Source organism: Thermothelomyces thermophilus, chromosome 5 (assembly GCF_000226095.1).
Source record: "Thermothelomyces thermophilus ATCC 42464 chromosome 5, complete sequence".
Classification (NCBI taxonomy): domain Eukaryota; kingdom Fungi; phylum Ascomycota; class Sordariomycetes; order Sordariales; family Chaetomiaceae; genus Thermothelomyces; species Thermothelomyces thermophilus.
In genome coordinates, this window is record NC_016476.1 from 3,910,476 (window position 1) to 3,929,432 (window position 18,957).

Consider the following 18,957-nt stretch of genomic DNA (forward strand, 5'->3'; position numbering starts at 1 on the left):
GGTGGATGTCGGGAACAGAAGTGTATATGTCCGAATCTACAAACTACCCGCCGTATCTTGCCGCTCCTTCGACCTAACGTGCGAACAGTAATCAACTGAGGTTAACACTTTTCCTAGATGACGACTCAATGTGGAGGCTTACATCGTCACAGCTCTACCAACCTTAAACATCAACATGAAGCTTGCCGCCGTTCTCTCAACCGAAGTCGCCATTCTCGGTGTCCCAAGCGCAGAGGACTCGGCGGTAGAGAACTTTGACAACCCGGCATGGTGGGGGAAGAAGAAGAGAGACTCAACTGTTGAAAACTTTGATAATCCGGCGTGGTGGGGAAAGGACAAGATGGCGACGACAGTTGAGAACTTTGACAACCCGGCGTGGTGGGGGAAGAGTGAAGAGGACCGCTGAAGTGAAGGTGGGACCATCACGCAGGCTCGGCTTTCCTTAGTAGATCACAGATGCTTGGTCGTCTAGACTAAGTGAAGTGGCAAGTACAGTCGTATGGAGGATTTCAACTCGGGCCGATTCTGCATTGGCCGTGATGAGGCTCTGGTACTGGGCCTGGACTTGCTGGCGGGTTCCCCATGACACTAATTATGAGTTGAGTACCTAACGTTTGCTTCTCGATACTAGAATTCTACAGAGTCTCCGGGGAAAACGATACTCTCTGTCACACGATAATTACAAAAATGGTACTGGCTAATCGTCACTGGAATGTTTTCAGCTGCAGGTGGATCTTTGCCTTGGTTCCATGCCAACCCGACTTCCTAATCACGCAACTTCGTAAGTCCATGTATGTATGTACATACATACATACATACATACAACGTAACTAATAGGATAGACCGTAGTAGAGCCCCCCCAACCCCACCCGCGCGAAACACACACCAGGCTAGAAAAAAATGGCAGGTAAACCTGGGCCCTCTTCTAGAGAGCATCAGCCCCTTAATATGCCTGATAAACCGCTCAACAAACGAAGCCTCGTCTCTTGTGTCAGCAGGTTTAGGCCACGTGCTAGCATGTTGGAAAGGATTGGGTTCGAAGGATTACGCTGGCCAAATCTCGTCGCGGGGGCAGTGGGTGCCTCGGTTGACCAACGTCCTCCTGGGTTAAGGTGCAGTACCTCCTTACCTGATGTTTTTTTCAGTTCTCTGGCCTCCGTCCCCTTTCGTGCCTGTTTGTTCGAGGTTATCTCATCTTTACTTATGAGCTATGTAACAAAACAGCATCGGTCAAGCCGCTTTTCGGTCTTGAATAGGAGAATAATTAAGGTATAATTAGGGGTATATTGGGTGCTTTCTATATTCGCTGCATATATCCGCTGCAAAGACGCTAAGTACACGGAAAGGGTTAAATAGGGAGCCGAGTACATACATACAAACCTAGGTAGAGTACCTTCCCTTTCGAACTTGGTCTTAGGCTAATCACAGCATAAGCAGGTGCACCTGACCAATTTCTCGCTCCGTGCACTGACAATGGAGATCAGAACTAGACGGTGTCAACTCTGCGAGATTGAAAGAGAAACTTAGCAGCCATGCGGAGATTACACGGATTAGTATTCATGACGTGAAACGTTGCACCAATTCTGCAGTTGCATCACGGTAGCACGTGCATTACTGAACCTCAAGCCCCAGGTGACCAGAAGACTGACAATTAAAAATGCCCCCTCTCGCCTAACTCGTACAGATCGAGCAGCCAGTGGCCCAGTTAAGCTTATTCATCCCACGCGGGGATTGTAACTACACTCGGGTATGCGACCAAAGCCAGTGTAGATTCAACAAGGTCTTTTCTTGAGTGTCGCCCAAGAGTTATGCTTGATCCACAGTGTGAAATGCTGGTGCCTGGAGTGGAGTCTTGTGGAGGAACTTCGCCTGCGATTGGGTCGTTCGTAACCCTCAACTGCCCAAGTTTCATCAACTCCCTTTTAGAGCAGGCTTGCCGCGGGGCCTGTTGTGACCTTTAACCCGAAAACTGACCCATTGCCGGGTCACTCTTACTAGGGCCAGATGTCGTTGCAATGCACTACGGAGGTATGGTCTGGGGGATGTGCGGAAAAGGCCCGCGTGAGACCTCCACTTGCTACAAGACAAGGAGCGCGGAGAGGGGTTTGCCGAACATCTCGGTTCGACTCGAGGAGAAGGGGGGATTGAATACCTAATTATAATATTTAATCCACCATCATGTCTCCCTAACCATCGTCGATTCTTTTTGTCGCTCCGTCCCCGGACGCACGATTGTTTCCCGCCATCTCCGGCCGCATCCCGTAGGCGAACACGCCATGGTCCGCTTGATGAGATGGCTGGCAGCGATGCCAGCCAGCAGCTGGCTCGGCGTTGCAATGGCATCGCCTACTCCTGCCCAGGAACTTCACCCACGACAAGCTAAGACAAGCTTCTGGTACGCCAACATTGACCACACGTCCGCAGAAGTCCGCGGCTACGCCCCGGATCTCGACGGCGACTACACATACGAGGTCTTCAAAGCGGTCGCCCCTGGAGACGGGCCAGGCATCCAAAGGGCCATCAACGCAGCGACCAACGGCACCACGCGCCATGGACAATGGTTTGCGAGCCAGCCGCGCGTAAGTGTGCCGTCCCGGGCTTCGTAATCGCGGGCATTTATTTGCTGAAACAATGGGGTATTATAGGTCGTCTACATCCCGCCCGGCGAATACGTCGTCAGCGAGACCATCTTCATGAACACCGACACCATCCTCATGGGCGATGCTACCAACGTAGGTCCAACATATTCCCGACAAGACGCGACTTTGTGTCACTGATCTGGTCCATGACCCCCTCAGCCACCCATTATCAAAGCGGCTCCTGGCTTCTCCCGTAGCGGCACGCTTCTGAACGCCCAAGACCCGACAACCGGCGTCTCGGGCGAGCTGTCGTTCGCCGTCAGCCTCAAGAACATTGTGCTCGACACCACCAACGTTCCGGGCGACGCGCCCTTCGTGGCCCTGTACTGGGGCGTTGCTCAGGCCGCCCACCTCCAGAACGTCCAAATTCGCATGCCCTCCTCCGTCAACGGCGCTGGCCATTCCGGCATCCGGATGGGCCGTGGCTCGACACTGGCCGTGTCGGACGTGCGTATCGAACGCGGTCAGGTACGCCCTACCCCCCCCGCCCCCGCCCCCCCCCACCCCCTGTCCTGTCGGGTCTTGGAAAGATTGCGATTTTCCCGTAGACTCTGTGCTGATGCGACTGCTGTACTAAAACTCACCGACGCAGAATGGTATCTGGTACAACGGCCACCAACAAGCCGTCTTCAAGAGCATCTACTTCTACCAGAACACGGTCGGCATGCTGATCGACGGCGGCAGCACCATCAGCCTCATCAACCCGACATTCGACACGGTGGGCTTCGGCGTCGTTAACACGGGCGGCTCCCCCTGGATCGCCCTCATCGACGCCACGTCCAAGAACTCGGGCGTGACCCTCAGGACGACCTCCTGGCCGAGCTACCTCATCGAGAACCTCAGCAAGGACACCAACAGCAACATAGCCGAGGGCCCCGGCGACTTTGTCCTGCCCGCCCAGTCGAACCTCGCCCAGTTCTCGTACGGCAACACGGTCGGCCGCAACCCCATCTACGGCCCCGTGAACAACGGCAGCCCCAACCGCCCGGCCGCCCTCCTGACCTCGTCCGGACGGTACCCGGCCATCCCGGCGCCCAACTACGCCGACGTCCCCGTCAGCCAGTTCCTCAACGTCAAGGACCCGGCGCAGAACGGCGGCCGGCGCGTCCTGGGCGACAACACGGTCGACGAGTCGGCGGCGCTCAACGCCATCCTGCAGCTGGCGGCGGACCAGGGCAAGATCGCCTACTTCCCCTTCGGCAAGTACCGGGTCGACTCGACCCTGCTGGTTCCCGCGGGCAGCCGGCTGGTCGGCGAGGGGTGGGCGACGATCGTCGGGCACGGTTCTCAGTTCGCCGACGCCTCGTCGCCCCGTCCCGTCGTGCAGGTCGGGCGGCCCGGCGACGTGGGCGTGGCGCAGATCCAGGACATGCGCTTCACCATCAGCCAGCCGCTGCCGGGCGCCATCCTGGTGCAGTGGAACATCGCCGGCGCCAAGCCCGGCGACGTGGCCATCTGGAACAGCCTCATCACGGTCGGCGGCACGCGCGGGGCGGCGGACCTGACGAATACGTGCCGGAACCCGTCGTCCCCGTGCCGGGCCGCGTTCCTGGGCATGCACCTGACCGCGTCGTCGTCCGTGTACGTGGAGAACGTGTGGAACTGGGTGGCCGACCACATCGCCGAGGACTTTGACGGCGGCAGCAACTTCGCGGCCGGGCGGGGCGCCCTGGTCGAGTCCACCAAGGGCACCTGGCTGCACGGGCTCGGGTCCGAGCACTGGTGGCTGTACCAGCTCAACCTCCGGCGGGCCCAGAACGTCATGGTCTCGATGCTGCAGAGCGAGACCAACTACGACCAGGGAGACAACAACCCGGTGCTGGTCCCGGCGCCCTGGACGCCGGACGAGGCCGGCTGGGGCGACCCGACCTTCTCGCACTGCGGCGCCAGCGACAAGAGGTGCCGGATGGGGCCGGCCAACTACATCAGCGGCGGCAGCGGCATCCACACCTACGCCTCGGCCAGCTGGGCCTTCTTCAGCGGGCCGGGCTACCAGGGCTGCGCCGGCACCTTCCAGTGCCAGAAATACATGCACATCGTGAACCAGACGCCGACTGGGCTGCAGGCCTTCGGCCTCTGCAGCAAGGATTCCTATGCCACGCTGAGGCTGGCCGACGGCACCGAGATTGTCACGCAGAACGGCTTCACCGGTTCCTGGCCCGGAGGAGGAGGCGATGTCGGTCGCTACACGCCCTAGCTCAGGTATCTTAGGTAGTAATTAATACACTTGATGGCGAGATGTCATAGTACAGTAGAATCCCTTGTGATATTCCGGGAGTATCTTGGCATGTTTCGCTGTTGCTCTCGTGACCCGGCTCCAATCAATGATGGCATCTGCTCTAATTAACCGCTCCATACCGCGCGCAGGGCCCGGAGCTTGTTACTCAAGGAGTCTCATCAACTGGCACAAATCCGCCGCCGACCAGCTTGAGGCATAGCAGAGAAGAGGGCGATAATAAGGGTCAATACTCAACACTCCTAACACAATCGTTCCACAACAGACGAGATGGCTCTCCAGGTCGTCTTTGGGCGCCCGTGAAAGGTAATTAACTCTGGCCGGGACCCGGGTGGATAAACATGCCATATTTGTCGTAGTCATCCCACGAGACGCGGAATCTCGGATCCGGCCAGCACGTCAGCTGTCTCAGTCTTGGCTGCAGACTTAAACACGTTCCTATCGCAGGTGATGTCCGAATGGTTGATGTTCATCTGCCGGTGGAGGGAGGGGTACTTTGGCCACTCGTTATCCTCGGGGTGTAATTATGTATTCCCAACTGCTCTGCCAAGCTACGTGACTGGAAAAGGCAGGCTTGTAAGCTGAGATTATGCCAACATTATACACAGGGCTTCGGGAGGGAATCAAGGGTACCGAACATATTTCCATACCGCCGTGTCGGTCCCGTTGACAAGGAGTATCCCGTGAACCTCTTCAGCGTGCCAAGTTAGCCGTACCATTACCAGGGTGGGTACGGAGTACGCACAGAGATCTTGCCGGGTCCTCATGGTGACGGCTGGGTGCAAAAATAGGTGGACGTTAGGATGTTGTCGCTTGAAAGGGGTCATTAGATCGAGCTACTTCCCTTTAGAACTCCATCGATTTTTATAAGCAATATCTGCCCTCTGCGCCCTCTTTTGCTCCGACTCCTGGTAAAGACATCCGACTTCTGGATCTCAAATGTAACCTGTCGGAGAGCCTCCAATAGTTAATGACAATCACGTACCTATGGCCGCATGCAGGTCGAATCTCCTGTGGGAAAGAGAAACCAGCCCAATGAAAAGCAAGCATGCGATACGCTGTGCTTACAGAGCATAAAGCGCGCTTCGATCATCATAGTCTTCCAAGGCTTCTGGTCGAGGGATATGGTTATGGTTACGCCTCGAAGTAGCCACCGTCCTTGAATCGGTTCCGTTCTGGTCGCCAGTGTCCCAGCTCGTCTGTATTTTTGTGTCAGCTGTGATCACGCCCGACTAGCGCCAGTGGAAGTTTGAAGAGAAGAAGATGGTGCCATTAATAATATACACTCGTTATGGCCGTAACATGCGGCAGGATCAAAGACAAGCACCTCCGCGGTACCTTGCTCAACCGCACTGTTCCCAAACCACAGGTCTCCATGCACCATGGCTGGCTTTACCTTGCGCCCGGCCAAATCCGTGTGCGACGGCGGCTCCTCATTCACTGAACCAAGGATGCTTCAGTGCCTCCCGGGCAGTGATCCGCCGTCGAGGGTCGAAGCAGGTCATCTTGCTAATAAGATCCTTGAATTGTGGGTCCACCGGATACCACCTGCTGAAGGGCCTTCTCTTCTTTCCCGTGCCATCGAATAAGGCAAGGAGTCCTATAACGCGTTGGACAAAGGGATCGTCCTCTCCTCCATGGTACTCGATGAAACCGCCAAAGTCGTCAAGATCGTAAGCGAAGTGTGATACGTGGAGCGTGAGTATCATATCCGATGGGTCCTCGGCCTTGTTTGCTTCGTCCGAGAAGAACACCATCCTGTTAAGCCAGACATATATAGCCTAAACCCAAGAACGCAACCCGTCAACATCTTTAAGACCGAGTCTTGGGATGACAGAAGACGACCAGGAAGCTTACCACAATGCCGAAAGAGAAGATATCAGCTGGGGTATGCTGCGCTGCTCTTGCCCACGCTTCGGGGCTTCTCCAGAACTGGTTCCCAGTAAGGCGCTTCCCAAGGCCTTGGGAGTCGGGAGGCAATACTACAGCATCCTCCAGGTCTATGATCTGCACATCTCTAAACCCAATTGTACCATCGCTTCTCCTAAATGAGGACATCATGATGTTGGCGGGCTTGATATCTATGGGGGGAAAAGGGGGGGGTTAGTTGCCAATATTGAACAGGGTAGCATATCAACGACCTAATTACCTGTATGGTAGATGCCCTTTTCGTGCAGGTCAGCCAGGCCGGCAAGAGCGTCCCTGAGGATATCCTTCTTAACAGAGGGCGGGATTGCTGCTGTATTGACGAGCTGCAGATTTGTGTCGAGGAAAGGATATATAAACATATGACGATCGGGAATGCTATCGACAAGTGTTCGGACGTGGGCCGAGCCGTCAACGAGCTTCTGTAGGTCTAGAATATACTGGAAGTCGCCCGGAAGAATGTCCTTAAGTACATACTGCTTGCCCTCGTGGCTAGCGTAGAGTAATTAAGGATTAGAACCAATAATATGAACTCAATCAAGGAGGTCGTAGACCGCACCTGGCACGGTATAAGCAGCAAAGAAGTCTTCCCCTGGACCGCTGGTAGATGATTTCATCAATCGTGTAAGTTTTCCCGGAGAGGGACGTAACCTGCGTCCCTTTGGCGAGAGGCTGCCTGCTGGTCGCCGTTGAAGAGATGTTGGTACATGGGACTCGGATATGTGCTGGATTACGAGGAAGACCACGTGACTGAGAAAGAAGGTTGGTCAAGGAAAGAGAAAGGGGGGTGAACGGGGGAATTAGAGAAGACCGCAAGCGAAGCAGACGGGAAGACTGTGCTCGGAGGGAAGATGCCATGGCGAAGCATGAGGTGAAGTAGATGATGTTGGTACATACGGATGGAGGTGTGACGCGCCTTGTAATGTAGTGGGGTCCGGCCCCACAGTGCGGCGCGTCAGGGCGAAGTGAAGCGCTTAAACAATTGTTTCAATGGCTACCTCAACCAAGAATATCCCATTGAACGCGTCTTACGGCGTCCACTGTGAGCGTCGAGGATCTGCCAGAAAAAGCATCTGTTTGACGCGTGAACGAGGGCAGTGAGATTCCCAGACCACAAATGAGAAAAACATAGTTAATTAATTACACGCACGATAATTAATGTCATGATGAACTCCATTGTAGGACTGCGAAACAGGAGACGATACCTTTGAAAAGGTTATGACATTTGGCTCCCGAGGCGAAGCTCATTCTATTTTGTTCAAATCAGCTTCAGTTTCTAAAAGGTAATTACCTAAAATACCCCGACTGTGGTGTAATTACGCTTCGCGCACCTCTCGTCGATGCCCACAGCAGGCATGAAGGTTCGCTCCACGGGCTATAGGCTCGGCCCTGTCGGGGTATTTCCGCACCAACTGCGAGAGATTCACAGCCCCAGCCACGCCTTTGTAGCAAATGATTTCTCAATTGCGGGCGATACGTAAGGAAAGAGCAATGCGGGATGCCAAGAGTGCGGTAGGTGATGGCCGGTGAGATTCATCTTAAAGGATTGGCCGGTTATATAGAAGCGAAGCTCCTTCCTTCGCTCTTCAACTATACGCATCTCAGAGACTCAGTAATTGAAGCTTCGCTTTAAATATACTTGTAATTGCAAAGTGGAGGGCAGTTGATAATAGGCCATACTACTCTTGCTCACCCCTCCTGGTTAAACATACACCTAAGGGTCATTCCGACGCCTCTTAGGAAGTTCTACACCTGATGTGTAATTGCTCGTAAGGTAATGAGAGCCTCCAAGGGGGAGGAATTTGGCCAGGAGTCTTGACAAGGTAGTTAGCAGCGGCGCTCTTCTAGGTCAGGGATAGCGTTGCCTCCATCCTCTAATTAATAAAATCCTCAATTCCAGGTGATGCGGTGTCGATTCGGCCCCCAACGACCCCATTGTCATCCGTATGGACTGTATGTATATACATACACACCCAGCAAAGTGCTTACTAGGTAAAGTTTTTTAAGCTATGATCCGTATGTGTGCACACCGCCGGGCTCTCGCATTGGTTTCGTGGCACATCTCTACCGGTCGCGGTTACGCCAGTATCACTCACCAGAACACCCAAATCTCCAGGTACGGCGTTGAGCTGGCCTCGTGCCTATCAAGTCAACGAGGGCCCACCAAGTGGCTCCAACGGCCTTGATTGAACGCGTTCGGATGATGCTTACCACCGCCGCACTTACCGCCCTCGCCGCCGTTATTGTTGCCGTAATTAACCCTCAGAATGGTCGATTTCCAGGCCCTGGTCGCGTCGGCGCGCGTGACGCTGTTTGCCTCCAAGATCCAAGGCGGCGTCGCCTTCGACCCGGACCGAGACATCCCCGACCTCGAGGGCAAGGTTGTTCTCGTCCCCGGCGGCGCCGGCGATCTAGGGAGGCAGGTGACTGCGGACCCGGCGCGGCACGGCCCTGCGCGCCTCTGCGTCGCCGACCTGCCGCGCGATGACGACGGCGAGCCGGTCGTCCGTGTCATCCGGGAGGACGCCGCTAACCTCTCGTCGTTCGACTCGATCAGGGCGACGGCGGCCCGGTTCCGCGCGACCGAGCAGCGGCTAGACAATCGTCGTCCTCAGTGCCGGCATCATGCGCGTGCGGCCGGGCACGACGGCGGAGGGCTACGAGATCGCGTTCGGCATCAACTGCCCCGGCCACGCGCTCCTGACCATACTGCTGCTGCTGCCCACCCTCCGCCGCACCGCCGAGCCGCCGGACGCCGACCTCCGCGTCGTGGCGGGATCGAGCGAGGGCCATAAGCTGGCCTCCAAGGGCGGCATCTTGTTTGACAAGTTGAAGGGCCCGTGCGAGGACATTGTGAGTTTTTGCCCCTGTCGTAGTGGTTCGTGTTTCGTGTTGTGTGTGTGTGTGTGTGTGTGAGAGGGTCGCATAATTGATCAGTTGTAGTCGGTTCCAAGGTTCAAGTTGCTGATACAACTCAACCCTTTCCCCTCGGCTCTGGCTGCCCACTATATAAATATTATCAGCGTTATGGCCGGAGCAAGGTGGCTATCATCGAATTTGCTCGGGAACTGGCACGGCGGTATCCTCAGCTCAAATTGGCTGCCGTGCACCCTGGCCGAATCATCACGGGCATGACCCGCGGCCTGCGGAAGGAGATCCTCCTCTTCAAGTCCTCAGCGCCCATCTCGCCGATCTTTTGCGTGTCGCCCGCTGTTGGGGTCAGGAATCATCTCTGGGCAGCTACGGGGCCCGGTATGGAGGGTGGCAAGTACTATTAATTACGAACCCGTGGGCGTCCCAGACAGGGAGACAGCCATTGTCAAGAATCCGGAGTTGTCGAAGAGGTCGTGGGAGTGGACAGAGAAGGAGCTCCAGGGGATCCAGTAATTAATGAATGAAAAAATATTACTGGTAATGTGTAATTATAACATTGTCGTGTTGTTTAGAGACTCCATGGACGCGACCGGTGTAATTAATAAGCAAAAGCTACTAACTACTGAACTTCCGTTGTCGTGTGGGCGTGATAGATGTGCTGGGCACTTTAGCCCTGGGCATTAATTATACCATTTCCCCACCGGCAAGAGTCGAAAGAACTTCACGTTGGAAAATGCATGTTTGTGACATTGTCGATGAATCAAACTCGTAACCTCGAGCATCTCAGCTAGCATCACATCTCTGTCGCCTACGACCACTGCTCTCTCCCATCCAGAACCCCTCCCCTTGCCCCCTAATAACCCGTTATTCGTGGGAATACCGCACCTTACTCGTAGATGTAGCAAAACTTACCGCCGATCCCTCCCATGGTGTTCATGAGCTCCCGGACGGTGACGTCCGGGGCGAGCACGCCGAGGCCGCTGAGGTCGTCGAGGGTGCCGTTCTCGCTGGGGGGGAAGTTGTTCATGGTCTTGGTCATGCTCACCTGGGTCAGGCGGCTGTCGAGGTCCTGGAGCTGCCAGATCCACCAGACGCGGTCGATCATGGCGTGGTGCAGCCAGAAGACGGGGTCGCCGGGGCTGACGTAGAAGTCGCCTGCGGGGTCGCCCGAGACGGTGTAGTGCCCTCCCGCGTGCACTCCCCACTTGCCTTGCGGGAACTGGCCCTCCATGACCGTCTGGAACCAGTAGATCTCGTGGTTGTTGGTGATGAGGTCGTACGTGTAGTTGGCCGTCGTCACCGCCGCGGAGTGCTTGTTGATGTCGCGCCGCAGGCACCGTGGGTTGTACCCCAGCCCGTCCGCCCGCGGGTTGCGCTGCACGTTCAGCGTCGGCGCGATTGGGCCGACGTTGACGGTCATGCTGGGTTGGAGGAAGGGAAAAGGGGGGGTCAGTAAATAATACGCTTCCGTCTTCATAGGTGCTGCAAGAAATGGGGGTTTTTGACAGGGATTTGGGACTTAATAGTCAAAGGCTCTCACTTCTTAAAGGGGCCCGAGGTCACGCAGCCACCGCCGTCCCCGGGCGGGATCATGTTGTACGGAGGCGGCGCACCGGGGATAGGAATGCCCTGGTGTTCTTCCTTGGCACCGTTGCTACCCATGCTGCCCTCGCTGCCGTCGAAGAGCGGCGAGTTGGCGGGGTCTTTAGCATATCGATCCCAGTTCCAGTACTTCAAACCCCACCCTTGTCAGCGGCGGCTCTGTCCTGTCGTATATGCGAAGGCGATGTGGTCTTACCGGCTGATATCCTTTGTAGCCGCACTCGGTTCTCAGCGCGTTCTCGTAGTGCCAGACGTAGTACCGATGCCACGGGAGGAAGAAGGTCTGCTGGATGTTAGATGGTGGCGTCGTGGGGCGCTGAGGGAGCAGCGAAGTTGCCGGCTTACCGAGCCATGGTTCCTCGGTGTTTGTTGGATATGGATGACGACTTTGATCCAACGCCGTTAGTAGGGTGTATTCTATTATCTGTCGGGCTGAGATCGGGAGGTGTACCATAATCGTCAAACCTGCTCTTGGCTCCCGGCGCTTGGTCACTTGTCAAGGCAGGCTTCGACTGGAGGCAGAGGACGGCATCCGTGTATGCCTTGCGTTCCTCGACGGTCAAGTCCCTCCTGGGCTATGTCAGAGTTCAGCTCGTGAGGAACCCGGGAGGGTGCAGCAAACCATTCCCGCCGCTTGACTGCCGTCTCGTAGGTACATCCCTCCTGTGGGTTCCTCTCGAGCCATTCTTTGAGCTTGGGCAAACTATCCTTCGCCAGCTGATCAACCACATCTGGAGGGTACGTTTGGGCGACCGCAAAACCAGCGAGGAGGGTCGCTCCCCAGACTTTTGACAGAACCATTTCGCGTGCCTTTGGTGTACTTGTCCGGATTCGAAAAGAGAAACTAAAGGCCTGCTGAGCCTATCAACAGGCGTTGAGAATCCAACTCTACTTGCTTCGTGTTCTATATGTCATCATCCGGGCACCACGGTTTACACAAACCGAGTGTCGACTATCCTTTAATTCAGTCTTAATCTACTCTCTGTGGAGTTCGGAACCCAATGACCACTCGGCTTCGTGAACATCGGGTAAGCCAAGACTTTGTTGTTTGCAACTGGACGCGGGTTCGGCAGTTGACAGTCCTCTCCTCGTGTGGATGCGAGCCGAGTGCCGGCCGATGGTAAGCTGCAATAGGATGGCTAAACTCAATCGATATTGGAGGATAGGGCGCTTACTCGGCGTGCATGTTTGGAAATAGCCGACGTCCACTGTTGGCCAGGGTTTGGGGCTTTCCAGCAGCCCCCCCCCCCCCTTTTTTTTTTTTTTTTTTTTTTTTGCAATCGATTAGGCATATGTCGTCAACCCTTTCCCAGCATGTCACGCCTAACAAAGTAAAGCTCGGTCATGATGGTAGCGAACAAGAAGATCTCGTAATACTCGGTATGTGCCGAAACTTCCTTCCATTCATACCAGGTTGGCTCTCTTGCCTCCTATCTGACGACAAGCCAGGCCAATGCTGAACGTGCGACTGAGACCAGAACTGCAATCTCAGGGTGAATTCTGGCGCAGCATCGATGTCTTGAGCTGAGCATTATTAGACTTGTCTTCAATGTCGGTTCCGATACTCGTCGCTCATCTTGTCCATTAGCAGCTTGACATCTCCAGTCTTACCTGCATTGTCAGTGTCCCGTTAAAGTGGCATGTAGACCTATCGGCAGTCACCCATCGTCCAGGACAGGCCCGAGTGACAAAAATACCGAGTCTCTGACTTGGCCTCATCGGCAGTCTCCCTAGTGTGGGTGTTAATTACTGCCGCTTTCTATTCTGGCGCCCCTAACATTCTGCCGTCTTGGCCATTCGAGGGTTCAGAGGTATTGTAATGTTGGCCTGGAATCAGGGCATGATACCAGTGAACATTACAGATACTAATCTTGAGATTGGCGCGTGAGCTAGCTTGGGAGGAAATTGGCACAATTACATCCATGGAGAGAAGATGTGCGTGGATTGGCAGCTAAGACCCCCTGTCTACCGAGGTACCTAGGTACGTAAATGAGTGGTTAAATAGGTACAGTATGTACATACATATGGATTACATACACCTGGCAGTGAAATTTACGTGGCATATGTTTTGCACCCTGATTGAGGCGAGCATATCTAGCTGATTTGCTATCAGTTCTAGACGCGGAAACTGAATTTGTTTCCATGTGCGATGGAGATTTTTACCAAACAAATGTCGAGCTAAGTTCCATGAAATGCAGATGCTGTCCTGCAAGCTCCGAGGCGCAAATTTCCTGCATTCCGTCAACCAGAAGTCCCATAGCCCTACGAAGCTTCAGAAGTTTTTGGCGTGCCAAGGACCGAGTAGATTTCAACTAAATCGATCATCGAGCTGAACCGTGGCACATGTATGTACGGAGTACGGGGCCGCATTTTGAGCTTCGTTCTCCCACTGTCACCGCTCTCGGCTTAGGCTCTTGAGGTGTGCCGGCCCCCAAATTTGGGCACGCGAGATAAAGCACATCTGGTAGGGCAAGAAAACGGTGGAAGGCAAGAAAACAGAAATGGCTGCCTGGCGAACCACATGAAATTACGTACATACTTTGCTCTGAATGGCTCCATCTGATTGGCAGCGAAATTTCCCTCGACCGTTTCTTTTCGGCTTTTGGGTCTTCCCAACGATTCAGGAAGGAGATTCTCAATAAGTTTACAGTACTTAGGGGCCAAAAGCATAACCGGTGAACACAGCCTCTGTCTGCCCAGTAGGATGCGCTTGTTGGACTTTTGATCGCTTAGCCTCGCGTGGCGGTCAGTGCAAGTCTATTCTTGGGTGCAACCCCCCTCTCGAGCTCTCCCAGTTGGGCAGGTTGCAGTGGGTCACACGCGTGCCTTGGAACCCATCACGTTTTGCATTGATGAGGGGTCCCTGCAGCTACCGTGCAGCCTGCGGTATTATTCCGACGTATGTATGTACTACGGAACACACCACGCGGTACATCCTATACATAGTAGTCGCTCATATTCACGTTAGCGACCTCGTGGGATGATAGTACATAATTTGGTCGGGCGAGTTAGTGGATTCCGGACTTATCCAGCCCTACACATTGCGAATTCCGGAGCTAGCCAGCTCGCCCTGTAATCCGTCCGGTATGTATGTATGTACATACATACATACATACAGTACATACGAATTACACTTACCTCCAGCTTTGTCTTACCTCACCCAACTCGGGATCCCCATGAAACAGCCTCCGGTTCCAGGCCAGTGCAGGTGCACGGCACATGCCACTTTCGTCTGAACATGGACTAAGCTTGCACAGAATACAATACTGCGGTACAGCTCCCCAAGGCTCAGCGAGCCTCTGACGCGGAGCATGATGGCACAGGGTACATCTTCGGGTGTGATAATTGTGACCGGTTGGTGGTAGCCTGCATCCATGCAGCCGATCGATGCGGCCAACGAGGCTGGATCCGGGAAGCAGAGTCCCCAGCCTTGTTCGGGGCTGGCACCAACGGCAAAGAGGAGGATTCATCCCCTCCGCCCCCGCCAACCCCCCCCCCTTCTCTCTCTCTCTTTCCCGGACGCCTGGGCTTCCTAGGGCTGGGTTGTTCTGTTATCCGCACATCCGTAGAAGTCTGAACGGCGCCACGACGTCGTGCCAAGAACCAGGGACGTGTTGGCGAACGTCAAAAGCTGCATATCGAACCCCTTGACACAGTTACATTTCATAGCTGTTGGTTCTGTTGCAGGATGACAGCCCCCCATAGCTACACTACAGCCACAACGAAGGCCAACCCCCTGCCTTCATGCGGCGGATTCTTGCATTGGACCCACACAAACAATTCACGCTCGCCGTCCCAACTCTCTTTTGTTTTCCCGTCCGTCGGAAGCGTGGCCTACGGGATCCTCCGCGGCCGCTGGACATGCCTAATCCAGACGGGTTGAGGACGAGGTGTTCATCGGAGGAGCGGGCGGAGGCTGGACGGCAGGGGGATACTCGTCGTGGCCCTGCAGATGCGCATGAGGAGCTCGCAGCATAAAGAACGCCAACAGCCCGGCGCGATGTGTTCGTCGAGAGGGCATACGCCTCCCTCCAGGACACAACAACCGTTTGCCGCATCCGCCATGGTCAAGTTAGGTTTCATCTCGGCCCTCGTATGGGCCGCCGGCCTCGCCGTGGCCACACCCAGCCCGGCACCACTTGTCAATGTCCGCACCCGGAACCTTCCCGGCATGTCGGACGAGGACACCCTTCACCTCATCTGGCGACGCATAGCCCATGCCGCACACATACGGCGCGAGAATGTCTTCAAGAACAGCACAAGCCTCGAGAAGAGCTGGAACGACGCCGAGCTCATCACCTTGTAAGTCTTAATGTTCTTTATTATCTTCTGCATTGGATGCTCTAAACAATAGTCCGATGCTTTGAATCTGACCAACATACGTGCAGCACTTACACGCCCAATGTGACGGACACCAAGTTGGAGAACACGGACTTTGAGGCTTCCTTGGAGGTCAACGTCAAATGCCAGACGTGTTACTTCAAAGCCGGGGCCAGCGTCGCCCTGACCATTGACGGGGAGTTCGACTTTGGAGACGCGTTCCGCAACGTGACCGGCCAAGTCATCGACGAGGCCAAGAACCTGACTGACTCGCTGGTGGAGAGCTTGGACGACGTAATCCACTGGGGCGAGATCAGGGACCTCTTTACCGAAGATGACTTTGAGCTCGACGAGTTCATCAACTTTGACAGGTTCGACGTCGACACCGACTTTGACATTGATCTCCCTCCTCTCCCTGCGGTTAATCTCCTATTCCAGATCGACCACTTAGACCTCTACGTCGCTCTGGACACGACCATCTCGGGCAAAGCCAGCCTGACAATCCCATTGTACAAGTCCCAGTCACCGGTCGGCATCACGATTGCTCCCGGGGTCGAGGCCGGTATCTTTGCCACCATGGACTTGCTCCTGAGCGCAGAGGCCGAGATGATCATTCGCTCAGGATTCCATCTGCAGCTGCCAGATCCCGTTGGATTCCACATCGCCCTCTTTGGCAAAAACGTGTCCAGCGTCATCTTGTAAGACCGCTGGCTCCTACCTTCTCGCACCACGCTCTCCCCCACCTCTTCCTTTTCTTTAATATTATCTATCTTTGATCAGGTGATCGGGATTGCTGACGTGCCTATTCCCCCCTGCTTAGCAACGGAGGCCGGTTTGAGTTCCTCCCGGTTACCATCGTCAGCGGGCACGTCACGCTGCAAGCTATCCTGCGGGTTGGCCTTCATGCGGGCTTCCAAAGCGGGACCGTAACGTTATTGTCCAATATCTCGGACGATTTCCTGCCCGACGTGCTGGAGAAGTTCCGTGACCTATCCAAGTTCTCGTATGGCATGGAGGTTGGAGTTTTCGCAAAGTGAGTGCCCACCCGTCGACTTGTATTAGTTATCCCCTTATTAGAATCGAAGAGGAGTCCCTCCTCCCCCAGCTGACTCTTCCCTGCGCTCCAGCGTCGCCGAGTTCCTCACCAACATCACCGGCGGCGCCGAACAAGCCGCCAAGGAAGGCTGCGCCATCAGAATTGTGCAGGAATACACCCTCGCCCTGGGCGCCGGCGCCGGCGCCACCATCGCGGTCGGCCCCCACAGCTGGGGTGTCCAGCCGACCACCAGCGTGCCCATCTTCTACACCACGCTCGCCGACGTGTGCGCCATCACCGCCGACGCCCCCAAGCCCACCTCCACCCCACCCGCCATCACCACGACGGCTACGACCAACAATCGCCTGGTCCGCCGGGAGCGCTTCACCGCGCTCGTCTCGTCGGAGCTCTTCGACCCCGAGGGCGACGAGGACACGCCGACGGCGGTCGCCTACACCTCGCGCGCGCGCGAGTTCCACACGGGCATCACCTGCGCCTCCGACGGCTTGGCAGTCTGCCCGCAATCGCTGCTGCGCACGACGGTGCTGACGACGACCAAGACGTACGTGACCACAGTGCCGACCGACGTCGAGCCGAGCTTCCCGCAGCCGACGGCGGACACGGTCCCCAGCACCATCCCCTTCGGCAAGAACGCCAACAAGCTGGCCGCCACCACGGGCGTCCCGGTCAGCTACGTGCCCCCGCCGCCTTCCTCGTCCACCACGGCCCGCACGGCCAAGCACGGGGATGACGAGGACGGCGGCGTCCTCGACGACATTGGCGACGTCTTGAACGGCAAGACCGGAGGCGTCTCCAATAAGCTCATCATTGGCCTCAGCGTAGGCCTGGGCGTACCCATCCTCGCGGCGGCCATTGCCAGCTTGATGTAAGTGCTGCTTCCCGCCTTCCTCCCTATTCTATCATTGTTCTATTTCCATTGCCAATATTTGGAATGTGGCAGTGGCTGACTCGTTGTGACTCAAACAGACACTGCATCAGGCGCCGCAGGTATGCCCCCCTGCCCAGAACGGAGGCTACCAAGGTCGAGTATACAGGCGCGTATCAGAGCCCGATGGCTGCGGAGCGGGAGGCCATGGTCAAGAAATCTCCCGGTGTGTCGGTGAGCGAAGCCCACCACTGAGATATGGACGTCAACATAATGATGTATATGGGTAAAGTTTTATGAGTTGGGGGAGTGATGAATCGTACTGTTTGGTTCTGGGATACTCTTGTTTTCTTTTTCCATTTTTTAAATTGATTATGGAGCACGACTGCGGGCTGGATTTGGGATAATTACCTGATGGATGGGTGTTGCTTCTAGATCAAAGATTTTATGAGGGATGTTAAGCACTTACTAAACTGACGTGGGTTGCTCCATCGCAAACGTGATCGCAATGCGGAATAGTGTGCTGGAAACCAATACAAGGCGCTAATTTTTCCAACACCATATGTCTTTTGGATTGTACTGTACATACGTCTCACGGGCAATGATAAGGCAAGTAGGCTTCCCCACTTCCGCACGCCGGGAATCAGCAGCAATGATAACCAAGAGGAATTCACCTAGGATAAAGTGGAAGGAGGGAATCAAAAACGGATATTCGAGTAAGACAATGTCGATGTAGTAAAAGGCTTGGTATCACAAAGAAATACACACATAGTTTAATCTCAGCTACACCCACTCACGACATCGGGTTCAGTCGGACTTTTGTACTGAGGAATCATTGTTACGGTATCACGTAGGCCAGAGGACCGCTGTTACAATGGCCCATAAGATATAAATGAGAGGCGAAAAGAGGGGTGGTCAAAGCAGTTTGGATTCAGGTACTTATTACCTCCCGACCTGGCACCTTATCTAAGATATAATGAATCAACCGCAGTCAGGAGCAGAGTGGGCATGATAGAAGGTATCCTGTCTCAACTCTCAAAGTGTCCATCGAACTCAGACTTCTTCGTTATGAATTTGGCCGATCACAACCAAGTCAGACAAACCTATTGTGAAACGTACCTAATTAATTGGAAGAAGATTCGACCAGCGAACAGAATAGAATTAAGGCATGTATGAGGTCTTCGAAGGTTGAATAAGGTGCATTCCAGACTACACAGGAAACGATGAATAACAAGAGCGATACACACACCTTATACACAAAGGGAGCGGTAAATGCGGTTGGGAACACTTCCAGGGGTTCTCATAGTCTTCAGCTGCATGTGGAACTTACCAGGGGGCTGGCTCTTAGCGCATCCAACACCTAAACCCGCTCATTACTTTGTAAGCAAGATTATCACGGTTTGTAAGGACATGGACTGCAGAACGCTTAACATGCAAA

The 18,957-nt window shown here is 54.9% G+C and overlaps 6 protein-coding genes across 6 annotated transcripts; 4 read left to right on the forward strand and 2 right to left on the reverse strand.

Annotated features, from left to right (window-relative positions):
- Positions 1-99: 99 nt before the first annotated feature.
- Positions 100-582, forward strand: MYCTH_2309513 (uncharacterized protein). Its single transcript, XM_003665542.1, has one exon. The coding sequence runs from the start codon at positions 176-178 to the stop codon at positions 404-406; it is 231 nt and encodes a 76-aa protein (XP_003665590.1). The 5' UTR covers positions 100-175; the 3' UTR covers positions 407-582.
- A 1,368-nt stretch (positions 583-1,950) lies between these two features.
- On the forward strand, positions 1,951-4,908 carry MYCTH_2309516 (glycoside hydrolase family 55 protein). The gene is made up of 4 exons (XM_003665543.1): positions 1,951-2,579; positions 2,646-2,732; positions 2,799-3,107; positions 3,232-4,908. Exons 1-4 carry the CDS (start codon positions 2,277-2,279, stop codon positions 4,834-4,836), a joined length of 2,304 nt encoding a protein of 767 aa, XP_003665591.1. The 5' UTR covers positions 1,951-2,276; the 3' UTR covers positions 4,837-4,908.
- Positions 4,909-6,308: 1,400 nt separating this feature from the next.
- On the reverse strand, positions 6,309-7,659 carry MYCTH_2066841 (uncharacterized protein; the record flags this gene model as incomplete). Its single annotated transcript, XM_003665544.1, has 4 exons — positions 6,309-6,656; positions 6,733-6,956; positions 7,025-7,293; positions 7,361-7,659. The coding sequence occupies 4 exons, from the start codon at positions 7,657-7,659 to the stop codon at positions 6,309-6,311; spliced, it is 1,140 nt and encodes a 379-aa protein (XP_003665592.1).
- Positions 7,660-9,068: 1,409 nt separating this feature from the next.
- Positions 9,069-10,188, forward strand: MYCTH_2112434 (uncharacterized protein; the record flags this gene model as incomplete). Its single annotated transcript, XM_003665545.1, has 4 exons — positions 9,069-9,305; positions 9,400-9,654; positions 9,825-10,053; positions 10,103-10,188. 4 exons carry the CDS (start codon positions 9,069-9,071, stop codon positions 10,186-10,188), a joined length of 807 nt encoding a protein of 268 aa, XP_003665593.1.
- A 373-nt stretch (positions 10,189-10,561) lies between these two features.
- Positions 10,562-12,078, reverse strand: MYCTH_2066939 (uncharacterized protein; the record flags this gene model as incomplete). Its single annotated transcript, XM_003665546.1, has 5 exons — positions 10,562-11,096; positions 11,216-11,406; positions 11,623-11,663; positions 11,729-11,847; positions 11,900-12,078. 5 exons carry the CDS (start codon positions 12,076-12,078, stop codon positions 10,562-10,564), a joined length of 1,065 nt encoding a protein of 354 aa, XP_003665594.1.
- Positions 12,079-15,340: 3,262 nt separating this feature from the next.
- MYCTH_103124 (uncharacterized protein) lies at positions 15,341-17,774 on the forward strand (the record flags this gene model as incomplete). The annotated part of the gene is made up of 4 exons (XM_003665547.1): positions 15,341-15,579; positions 15,666-16,295; positions 16,725-17,519; positions 17,621-17,774. 4 exons carry the CDS (start codon positions 15,341-15,343, stop codon positions 17,772-17,774), a joined length of 1,818 nt encoding a protein of 605 aa, XP_003665595.1.
- Positions 17,775-18,957: the final 1,183 nt, after the last annotated feature.